Genomic DNA, 12,690 nt, shown 5'->3' on the forward strand with positions numbered 1-12,690 from the left:
GTTTAGTTCACTAATACTCATTTTGACAACAAACATACTTTCAGGTTTGCTGCACTGCAACAAGCTCCCTGAGTATCACTTAAAACAAGAAGAAACAGTCCTTGCATGTTAAAAGGTTGACTGGCTCAAAAAATTCAACTTATATCAGTGTTGCACACTAGATTCATCAATTATTTTCCTCCTTTTTTGGTTTTAGATTTAGCGACAAGAGAACAGAATGGCCCATGTTTCAACCCACAGGCATTTGTCAAGGACAGAAAGGTCAGCAGGCCAAAAACATCAGTTTTGTTTCTTTCAGTCTCAAATTAGGCTTTTAGTGCATACAAAGGACAATTCTGTCTCTGTGTTACTGGTTTGGGAATACTGCCAAAATCTTAATAGGCCCTACTTAATACAAAGACCTTCATATTCTGTGAAAACGTAGTAATTGCAATCACTGCAATAAGCAACCTACATGGGAACAGAAAGGGAGATGAACAGAATTTCGTTTTACAAACACACTTTTAGTACTGAAATGTTTTTACAACATAAATAGATACCAGAAGCACACAATCTGCATTCACAGAGAGAAAGCTGTTCTGCTCGGGAACAGTTCACAGGCATTCTTGGGAGAATGGCAATTTTAGCCAGTAAACTGGAATTCTCCCGCGTTCTTTTCCAGAAATGCCAAGAAGCCTTTAATATGCTCCTGGTCAGCCTCCAGGGACAGATAAAAAGGACTTTAAAGTCTCAGCATGGAGCAGCAGATGATATTCGGCTCACTAAGCATAAGTTGGAGTTTTACTTTGTGGATCTGAGTTTGAACTGAGATTTCTAACGCGACAGCTAATCAGTACTGACTGTAAACCTCCAGCTTCACTTATGGGCTGGTGTTCTCCATGAAGTACAGATTGCAGTAGAAACATTAAAATGTGAATTTTAGATACTGTCACAGGCTCTCAAAACCCTGAAGACAAATGCAGAACCAACAGGAGAGAGGGTAGAAGGAAAAGGAAGGTAAAGTAGGGCTGAGGAAAAAACCAACCAAACAAAAAAACCCACCTGATTTCAGATCAAGTGAGATTTTGGGCAGGAGCAATCCTTAAGGGATGCTGGGAGCCACCAAACATCACACGTCAGCATTCTCCAGAACCTCGAATTCACAATAATTTTGACTAAATGGTTATAAATAGCATGCCTGTACAACAATGTGGCTCATTTGTCCCTAGTATAACTACATACGAATAAAGATTCACCTGGAGCAAGTATAAAAACATTAGCTGGCATGGAGTCTTAAGTACAGCAGTTTTCAGCTGAATATCTTGAGGTGGCTGGCTGGATGTCTAGATTATCAAAAATAGTTTTCTGGACACTGATAATGTTGAACTACACTATATCTCCTCTTATATGTTGATGAAATAAATCTAAACAATACAAAGGTGATTACTAGATGAAGAAATGTCTTTTCTATCCTAAGTATGGTTTTGCAATGGCCATCTAAGATGCTTTTCTCTTTCTTTCTGGGTTTTTTATATATATATATATATATATATATATATTTGTGTGTACACAAACACACAGATGATTAAACTATCAGATCCAAAGGAAGAAAAGTATCAAAAATAATGAGATTCCAAGACAAGACCACAAAAAAAAAAAAAGAAAACTAGACCTACTAGCTAAGATGTCACATTGCCAAGTGTGATCACCAAGGTTTAGAAGAAGGTGGAGCAAAGACTTGTACTAGACAGTGAACTTAGATTTTTGAAGAACAGTGAAAAGAAAGAGCTAAATTTTGCTTAAAAGGCTTGCAGATTTAAAATTGCACAGAAGCCATCTTAAAAACATTCCATTTGCCAAATTACCACGTTGTGACATCACAAGTCAGTGTAAAGTTACTGTTGGCAAATGCTGACTGCTCCATGATGATTCCTTCACCCTTATGAAATGCACCAATCATCTTTCAGGAACAAAAGCTGGTAAATCATGTATTTATAGTCAGTTCTAACCATAAGCAGATGAAAACTTTTTGTCTTCAAATAAAAATTCCTGAAGATCAGTGAAATATTAAAATGGCAAATTAGAACATAAAGAGCACACTTAAAAAGATAATGAGGAAAGTTAAAGCACACACACAAGCCACAGCGCCTTCCAATTCTGCTTCTCCATAATGAGATTAACACAACTCCTGTGGCTGCCATCTCCAATCATCACTTAGATTATCAACTGGACTACAGCCAAGGCTCTAATTGCTGCACAGAAGCAAAGTCACTATTACAATAAATTTATTTAATTGTGTGACAGCTTACAAGCTTTTCCCCATGCAGCACTGGTTCTTATAGACAACTTTGCAGTCCTGTTACCTGTAACCATTTCTTTTCTTGAAAAAGTTGGTTTCGTTTTGTGGCCGAAACCTGCATCCTCTCTTGGTAAGCAGATCTCAAAAGCTTATGTTCATTTTCATGCCACAACTGGGTTTCTTCACATCTAACCCTTTAAAAAAAAAAAAATGACAAAAGCTAAAAATTAGCATTATTGCTGAGTATTGACATTTCAAAGATTAAATAGATCAGAATGCTATGCGTTACCTTCAGAGTCATAACACTCCATCACCAGAATGATTACATCTTAAACAGATACACTTAGAGAACAAGAGATTTTTCCTTGGCATATCTTCCTTTATTATCTCAAACATTTACACTGTTTTTACAACATGCTGAAGAAGGAAAAAGGAAAACTTGTATAGCTTCAGGCTTCCCCCAGCTTTTTCATATTTCAGAAATTTATCCATCACTGCCTTGAAAGAGACAAAACTAAGGCATGTAATTTCTATCAATACAGAGAAAAATCTCTCCGAGACAGAAGTTTAGAAACTTGCCAAAGCCATTTTTGCAGCTTCTGTCAGCTTTTGGAGACTACATTAGAGATCATCTGGAGTGTTTGCTCCACGATGCCAAATTTTACTTCTCTTGCACAGCGAGTTCTTTCAAAATTGCAGTCAGTGGGATTCCTCACAGTGGTCAGTACGACCCCTCGGCTGTAAATCTTTGCATGACTGGACCCCAATGTAATCAGTGCATTACATTAAGCATCAACTCTATAATCAGCCTCTCAAAACGCATCTGCAAACCTGTTTTGTCTTGCATGTTCCTGCATAAGGGCATGCGCACTTGCAAGGCCAATTGCATTTCTGCGTCCATCTCTAGAGACAAGCACGTGCATTTCCACATGAAAGGTACAGATACATTTCAGTATCTTGTTTAAAAAAAATACTCTGTCTCAAACAAAGAATGTTTTTGAAGCATGGTTTCCCATCATAATCCTGCGAAGCAAATACATCCATGCCACATACAAAACATGCATCACAAGTCTGTTTTAAGCATGATTAATCACGCAATTATGATCTCCATGCACAGCTGTTTAACAGGTGTGTAGAACAAGAGGTTCCTGCCTCTTCTGCAGAACCATCAGAAGACACATGCTTTACTACCTCTCTATGGGCTGCAGAATGTACTAAAAAAGCAAAATAAAACCCTGGCACTAAAAGAACCGGCATTGGTACTTATGCAAAATAGACATAATGACAGTATAACTGTATTTCTGTAATAACAAAAGAGATCAAAGAGACACCCATATTATAAGGTGCTAGGCCATCACTGTGTCTATGCCCCATGATCATTATAGATTGCTGTGGCTACAGCCGAGCACACCTCCCAGCAGCTCTGAAGCTGCCTTCTTTTAGTAAGAGCTGCATCTTCCCAAGAGCTGTACGCAACAGAAATTTCTGAGTGGATGGTCAAAATTTAGGAAACATTCCACAATGAACATAGGTTATTCCCAGAACCTCCTTGGAAGTCCCATGTACATCTGCCTACTTGGTACTGAGGAAACAGAAACAAGATCTCTCTGATCTCACCAAACCTGGGTGATTGCACAAACATGGTATTGTTCCCAAGCTAAACATAACCAAACCTGGCTCCTACCACCTGCCCCCAATATCCTATGTCAACACTGAATGCATTCGCCTAAAAACTCACCTCATAATTTAATCAAGTAAAACAAAAACGGGGCATGAATTTCAGTCCCATGTATTAAACAAATAACCTGCCACACACACTTTTAAATTAAAAAGTTCTTTATTTGCAAAAAGATGAGACTGGCTTAACTACAGTAAAACTGCAATGATCTGGTCTTCTGGGGCTAGTCTGATAATCTTTTTAATTTTCCAGGTGAAAAAAGAAATCTTGGGTATATTGGTTTTGTTCCAATTCAAAAGGAAAACAAAAAGTGAAGCCTACAAATTTTCCTTGGAGAAGTGGTCATGTTTTCCACCCTGTTCTACCTAAAAATACTGTTGGAACAGAAAAAATTTTAACACACCCCTATTAAAGGCAAAGGGTACACTTGCCGCATCAACAAGAGAGTTGGACCACAGACAAAGCAGTATGAAAGGCTACAAGAATCAAGCGAGAAGAAGAAAGGGTGTCACAACAACAGTCAAACTCAAGCTCAAAGAAAGCATTGTGCACAAGACAGAAAAGTGAAGAGGATATTCATCTGACCCTGAAGAGTGGCACTGCTCTCAGACCTGTGCAAAGAGAAGAATTACAAATATAATCATCCAAAGAACAGGAACACTTTCATAAGTGTATATATTATATATAAAAGATATATATTTTATATACAAAAATATATTATATATACATTATATAGGAAAAAAATAAGCAGACTATGTATTTCAAGGATGCTTTAGTAACTCAATTTCTGTAACACTGAAGACAACACCACCTCTAAAGCCAAAATCATTACTACAAATTAATGCATAGATCAAACATCTCTTAATGATAAAATACAGAATGTTGTATCCTAATCTTTAAGGAACTGTAAAACAGCTTCTTAGGGCCTCAGAAGGTAGGAGGAAACAGCTCTGAGGGAGTGCAGTTTGTTTTAAACCTGCCTCATTACTAAATACTATGAACAGAGGCTAAAAATACCCTTAAAAGTTTCAAATTTCACAGTAAAATCCTATTATCTGTACTTATTTTCTCTAGTTTTCATGTATATAAAAAATTACATCCAAACATATTGACTAGCACACTGCAGCCTTTATACGTACAAGCTCCCAGAAAACGAAAGGTTTTTTCTTCTTTCATTTGTGCTACTGCATTTGAGAACAGCTTCCAATACCTATGAAGAATCCTCTTTTAACAACAGTAACCAGCAGCATAGCTGAAGAAAGACCTAGAAACAGAGACAACTTTTTCCTCCTAAGCTAACTACCTCCCTTGGGTCATCCAATGCATCTTGCATTCCCCCAATCTTTGAAGTTGTTATACCTTCAAGAGAAGGCTGAGAATTTATTTTTGTGACTTTGTACAGTGCTGAGCACGTTACTGCCACCTAACAAGTGACGCATAAAAGGAAGCTCCCAAAGATCTATTCATATCAAAAAAGAATCTGTTTTTACTTCACATTTAAATATCCTTTCATTGCCTATAAAGGAGCATCAGAATTAACTCTGCGGGGAACCGTTGCTCAAGCTGCCTTGCTGTTGCATGCTGAAGCTGCCGTGTCAAGGATTTGATCCCATTCCCACTCAACATCAGTAAGAAAAGTTCCATTTAATTCACCCGTTCATCATGATCAATGTTTTTCAGGGCAATTCTGAGAGTTGCAGAAAGAAAAAAAAAAGGGGGGCGGGGGTGGATTTTCATAAACAAGCTCCAGATTGATATGTTAGAAGGTCCTTAAAACTCTTTATCAAAGTTATTCATAAATTTTATTCCACATTTTGAGAAAAACAGAAGCATCATTTTAGATAAAGAATCAAACTTACCGATGATCGGCAGCCCAGCGCAATGCTGCTTGAACTTGCATAATAAATCTATCCAAAAAACTGCTAACTGAAGGATGCCTTGAAGGAAGCTGAAATTTTAAAGAATTTTTCTCTTTCTCCAGTTCTTCCAGTTTCCGCCTAAATTTATCAGCTAGAAATTAAATTTTTAAAAAGTTACTTAACAATGACAAAGAGGTTCCATTTTACCTGAAGAAGAAAAAAGGTCAATCAACAAAAAGTAAAATCCACCTCACAAACGGTTCTTCTCCTTTTGATAAAATATATCAGTCTGTTTTGCTCAAGCATTAATTACTACAACTACAATGGAAAACATCAGATAACCAGGACGCTAAGCTACTTTCTTCTACGACAAGGACAAAACTGCAGGCTTCCCAGCACTTTCACAGAGTTTTAATTTGGTAAGGCTCCAAAGAACTGGTTCAAAGTTATCAGTGCTCTTTTCCTACAGTAACAGCTCTGAATTAGATTCTAAGAAAACTCCTACTCTTCACTGCTCCAATTTTAAAACAATCTTAGATGGTAGTTACGCATTTAAAATCTGACCTTTTAAAAAATTGCATTGTTATTAGGTCAAGACCTGAAGAATCACATATGATATCTCAGCAATATATTTCAGCAGAAAATGCACATGCAATTATAGCAATTAAACAATTATTGCATTCTGGGCTCTCCTGAATTATGCTTACTTTATCATCCAGCAGAAAGTTTTACTTTCAACTTTAAATAAAAATAACAGTGGTCCTTAAGAGATTGCTTTGTCTCTACCATAACTCTATAAATTTCTTAGACTAAACACTTCTCTATATAAGTTAGTTCTTATTTGTTTTCTGTCCCTGTGTGAAAAACAAAGGAACATAGTTCCAATTACAAATTATTATTTTCTACAGTGCCAGCATACTAGCAAAATCATGTACATGACAGATAACAAGCCAGAACAGCTTTGATTAGTCAAATCAGAGGGTTTTGAGCTAGGCCACAAATGGAAAACCTTTACAGTTCAGTACTTTCCTCATGACCTCACTGCCTACAATTTTGTGTGATTAGCGTTCCTTCCCTTCTAACATTTTCAATGCATGTTACTATCAGAGTAACATCCATCTGTGCATGCTTTTTACTGCTTATTCTCTTTCTTTATCCTCAAAGGGGTTTTAAGAAGAGGGGTTGTTTACATTTGCTGGTTTAGTGAAATGATCCATTTTTACAATAATCTATCATTAGTACTGATCTCCCTTCTGTGCCGATGGGGTGGAACAAAGACACAGAACGTACTAATGAGACTAGATCTCCCTGGGCCAGCAGACTGTTCTGGGGTAAACTCATGTTGTTGCTATTATTAGGGTGCAAAGCGCTGCCAGAAAGCTCTAGCTGAAATGACCAACACCCAAGTTACCACAGGGTCCAGGCCTTGCCCCCAACGACCACGTGCACATGTGTGCATACTCTTCCTGCAAAGCAGAAACACCTTTTCAGCAGTGGAGGTGAACCACATCTGTGGTGTGTTCCTCAGGGACCACAGCTGAACAGGTTTGTCCTATCCCTATCACCACAAGGAAATTAGAATTTGGGCCTAGATGAGACTCCCCAGCCCATACTTTGACCAGAAAAACGGATCAGCATTTGCATGTCGCGTGGAATTTCAAACACAGCCATCAAAAATATCACTGTTACAAACAGAAAAGTAAGGGTTGGATTGTGACCAATGACCACTGAACACCAAAACATGTGGAAACACCTCCTTTTACTCAAACCGTTCACCATTGGGCTTCCTGTGTTACCCGAGCAGGAGTTGTGGCAACCCTCTACAGCCATTTAACGATGTTGTCCTTGTTCTTTGACATCATTATGCTCACACTGTGTTTGTGTGTCCAGTTGTTTCACTGTTCTACTCCTACCCATCCTGGCCCTAGAAACAGGCTATTTTGGGAAAGAAAACAGATGAGGGCATTCACATGCCAATTCATTCTCTCTCTCTCTATTAATTCTTGGCTGCATCCTGCTTTATATATTCCAGCCTACACAGTATTCAATTAGTTTCTACTAACAGACGTTTCTAAATAATTTGTTCCACTGGCATTTTATAAATACTATTGCTGGCTATATCTGCTTGTTATCTCTCAGCACTAAATGATTTTTTATCCTTTCAGCATTGCAGTTAGGGGTTACATCTCAAGAGACTCCAACACCACCAAGCTAAACCCTGCATCACTCGGCTTTTAGGCTCCTCTCCTGGAAAGGAGACCCCGTGGTTTGACCTGGCTGATGTCTTCAGTGCATGGAGAGACTAAGGAACCTCAGTGCCAGCTACAGAGCAGGGAACCACACAAACAAGGCTCATCTCAGTCCGGCTTTCAGCACTGCAGCTCAAGAGAGATCTGGATCAAGCAGAAGTAATGGGAATGATCAGAAGTCTAGCAAATAGGACATGTGAAAAAGAGGGCAATAAGCAGGGTTCCTCAATCTAGTGGAGATAAAGACCGAAAGGAGTAGCTTCCAGTACCTTTACATACGAGGCAGCTGCAAAGAAAGCAGTAATACAATGCTATTCACCTCTCCTCAGAACTTGAGTCCTCAGTAACAAACCTGAGCTGCAATAAAGGAGATGAGGAAAGAAGTTAGATATAGTAAAGCACTAAAACAATCTACTTGGGACAGGCAGGAAATCTCCACCAGTGTTGGTTTTCAGGTCAGACAAACATCTCTCAGGAATAGCTCTGGCATAGTTTTTAAGGTTAAGGCCAGCAAGATCAAATGTGTTCTCCTAAGATCACTTCCCACCATATTTTCCAGGATTTTTCAGCCAAGAAGCAGACACAGAAGGCCTTTGCTATTTGTAAGCCATCAGACTCAAGGACACCACTTTCTTTTACCCTCATTTTAGTCTTTTAAACATGTTATTCCAACACAGAAAAGACCTTCACAGAATCCCAGAGCTCACCAACGGACTGAGACACAAAAAGAAACCACACACACTCAGATACCTACATCACACACAAAGGCTTAATACTTCGTTGCTCTGTCCAATAATTCACCTCAAAATAAGTCATTTAACACACAGCTTACATGAAAAAGCAAACCCCCTGTTTGATGAAGTTCTGAAATGAAGGAACTTTCATGCATTCAACACATACTGTTTCACAGACAAGCACTTGGAATAAGGCTTAATTCTCTTTACCAGCCTTTTATCTTACTGTATTCTGATGCTAGCTTGCTGCCTTGCAGCAGTCCTACAGATACCCTAGATGAAGCTTCTACTTCAATGCAAACAGCAAAAGTTAACCCTTAAATTACCTCCCTCCCAATCTGCTACTGCCTAGTGCACTTCAGACATCCCACTCAATTTATAGCCAACCCAGAGTAAAGGCCTGGAAGATGCTAGCTGCTGTTCTCAAACAGAACACAGTCAGAGAAGTACATTGTCTCCAAAGATTGTATTTTGTAATAGCTTTGAGCAAACAAAGCAATTTCCATATTTTTAATTGACCATATGAGAACATCTGGCTACCTCTCTACTTTTTACATATTCTGATATTGGTTTTATTCCCTTGAGCACAAGGTTCACTTTATCAGAACTATTTATCATCATTTAAAAAACATTTAAGAAAATCATCACAGTAAGGGTAGAACCTTATTTGCTACATACTGCATATATTTATGTTTATTTCTATTTGTTCTTTGCCAATAGGTCGGAAGATGATCAATCATACTATTCTACAAATTGCTGGACATTATGAAAGTGTTTCTTCAGCTAGTTCAACTAGAGAAGGCTAGTCAATCCTGCCCCGCAGTCCTGTAAACAACCCCCTCCCCTCTTTCCCTCACTTCCCCCAAAAATCTGAAGGACCTAAACCAGGATTTGTGTACGGTTTACAGGCGTAAATCACACACTGCAGCCCTAAAATCTTCTTCTTACCTGCTAGATACTTCCAGAGCCAGATAACCTCCCCAGCATTCATTTTCTTAAAAACTTAGAGCTTCCAAGATGACTGAAGTGGTTTTGTATACTCAGCATCAAAGACATTGTCACCTATTTTGTAAGAACTAGAGAAGTCCGAGGTTCAGATCCAAAGACCCCTCTAGCAGCCTGTCTCCAATGATGCACAGCAGCAGGCCTTTATAGAGAGGAGACTAAGAACCAGGGTGCAAAGTGTCCCTTTACCTTGATGCTGTTCCTGAACCTCTAATGTCTGTCAGCTGAAAGACTTCCTGAGCAAGACAATACTCCTAGATCACTTCACCGCTTTGAGGGGAAAAGGAGGAAAAAAAAAAAAAAAAAAAAAAATCTACATCTATCCACCAGAAACTTCTCTTTTCTCAGGCTATCTATGGTTTTGGTCTCCAAAATATACTATAACAGAGAATTTCAAAATGGAATTATGAATTATTTAAACACGTACCCCATTTGGTAATTTTAAACCTAAAGTCTGACAATCTTACTAGGCATTTCTTTTTTTTTTTTTTTCCTGTAAATAAAACATTCCTTCTTCTCCTTCCCTGCACATTAATAACTTAGGCATCGTCATGTTAAAACTGCACTGCTCATTTTCCAGGACCAAGAGACTTATATTAGCTAAAGCAATGCTACAAAGGCTAGAAAGTGAGAAGTCTAATACCGAGCTTGAATACGTGACTGAAATGCAGCTGGAGAACAGACTAGTAAACAAAGGTGTCTATAGCCCAATTACTAGCATTAGCCTCCTGCAAAATTACTTGCAGGAGAACATGCAGACCAATTAATATCCAAATATGACACATAAAGACACATACTGTCATAAGAACTGAAGGCATTACAAGCAACTGGAGTATGCACGTGCTCTTAAGTTAAGGATAAAATAATTAACCATTTAACAGTACCAAAAAGATACACAGTAGGAGACATTCAGTTCCTTGCAAGTCCTAACACACTGGATACACATGAAAGGGAGCTTCAGATTACATTTGGATAGTTGAGCAGCTAGCCCTTACCATGTGCTGTCTGGTCACTGGTACAGAGCAAACCCTTTTCTACCTTCTGTTCAGACCTGCATATGGAAACCAGCAAAATAAACCCAGTGCAGAGTCAAACTGTACACCCGGGCAAGGCTGGCTGCAAGAAGGCATAGAGCTGGGACAGACACTGGAAGAGCCCGCAGAAGCAACGGGAGCAGCAGCTGTACCCCAGAGCTACACCAACCCTACTGACTATGTGGGCTAAAAGGAGCACATCTGCAGAGCAAAACAGTTCAGTACTAAGGCCCCAACATCAGCAGTTCAGAGGTTCTTTCTTCAGACTAGGTTTAGTGTAGTCCCATGGATCAAAGGCCAGTTAGTAGTTGGAAGCCCTCAGGCACATCTTCAGACTTTGTTCCACCTGAAAGAAGACCAGTCCGTGCACTCCAAGATTGCTCTACAATGCAAAACAAAGCATTGTAAATGGGACAATTGGGAGATTCCCTTCAAAGGCTCACACACCTATGCTGAACTAAAACGCTACTTGGGCCAGGGTCCTTGGAATACTTCCAGCCGTCAGTGGAAAAAGTAGCTCCTGGAAAGACCAGTAAGCAGAGGCTAAAGCTTTCCAGACAAGGCTATAACCCCCTGGGTACCACAGCCAAACATTTCTGTTCAGTTCATGAAAGACTAGAGCATAATGGCTGCTAGAGCAAAACACAAATGAAATTACCCTGCTTACCCACCACTTCATTTTTTCCATTCCAACCAAAAAGGCAACGTTGTGAAAGGCAACGTTGTGAAATTCAACGCTCCAGCTGTGCTTCTGAACTATCAAGACTACCTTGAGGAACAGCTGAGCAAACCAAACTCCTGGCTGTTGAGCACACCCTTTGGAGTTGGAAGCAACTGCTACAGAATTCACCCCAAAGCAGGAGGGTCAAAATCTGTAGAGTGCTACAACTCCATAATTCTTTGTTTTGTGTGTATTCCTCAGTTATTTGACACTCTTAGTCCAGGTGAAAAAACCCTTCTAATTCCTGCTTTACCCTACTGAGATGCTAGATTGACATTTGCCTCCAATTCTGCTGCTCTTTAAAGTTAAAAGACTAGTAACCTGAAGAGTACAAGAGAATAGGTTTCCTGCATTCCCAGCCAGACTCATAGCATCAGAGCAGCCAAAACGCACAGCAATGACCTGATGGCACATTTGATGCCACAAGCTTCCCCAGCTGCAGGCAAAATCAGCTGTCTACCATCTCTCCACTCCTTTTTCCTTCCCAGCAACGAGACACTAGTATACATAAATCGGGTGGGGGAGGAAAAGGAAGGAAACCTGGTACTTGAAATAGTCCCTGCGAGAAAAGCAATGGAGAACAGCATCTGAAGGATTTCTTACAAGGACTGCTCAAGCAGGCTCTCTGCCTCCCAGCAACCTCTGCATTTCCCCCCATCAGTCCATAACAGCTACAAGCCAGGAAATTGCTGCCTCCTTAAAACATATATAACACATCAGAGTTTAGTGTACTGTCAGTGTTGCAGCAGAGTTGGCAAGTCTGAAAGCTTTAAAAAATACAAGAACACACACATTTCAGCTGTTCTACTTATAAAAAGAAGCTTGACACATTAGCAGATATTGATTTCCCCTCTCTAATCCATATTGAATTTAAGAGCATTCATTTAGGCTTTGAACAAAATGCTAAGTTCTCAGAAGTTTCACAGATGCTTCCCCCAAAGCACAACACCAAGTTTCCCACTTACAGTTTACATCTTAACACTGAAAAGTCTATGCTGTATATAAAACTTCTTCCCAGAAGGGTGCTAGTGCAAGCCTAGTATAGACTTTCAGCATAAATTTTGACCAGTGCCCCTATTTCACAGAACATCGATAGCAGCAACACCGCTCACAGATTGTGACTCAGATCTGT

At 39.4% G+C, this 12,690-nt stretch overlaps 1 protein-coding gene across 2 annotated transcripts in view; it reads right to left on the reverse strand.

The window, feature by feature from the left end:
* DISC1 (DISC1 scaffold protein) overlaps nucleotides 1-12,690 on the reverse strand; it is a 204,249-nt gene that overhangs the window by 142,334 nt on the left and 49,225 nt on the right. For both annotated transcript variants that reach the window (XR_008238097.1, XM_052806849.1), the window contains exons 4-5: nucleotides 5,816-5,966; nucleotides 2,343-2,472 (exon numbers count right to left, since the gene is read on the reverse strand). Coding sequence is in view for 1 of the 2 variants with exons in the window: in XM_052806849.1 (XP_052662809.1) it covers nucleotides 2,343-2,472; nucleotides 5,816-5,966 (281 nt within the window). In the remaining variant the exon portion in view is untranslated. The remainder of the gene's footprint in view (nucleotides 1-2,342; nucleotides 2,473-5,815; nucleotides 5,967-12,690) is intronic.

Source organism: Harpia harpyja, chromosome 13 (assembly GCF_026419915.1).
Source record: "Harpia harpyja isolate bHarHar1 chromosome 13, bHarHar1 primary haplotype, whole genome shotgun sequence".
NCBI classification, from domain to species: domain Eukaryota; kingdom Metazoa; phylum Chordata; class Aves; order Accipitriformes; family Accipitridae; genus Harpia; species Harpia harpyja.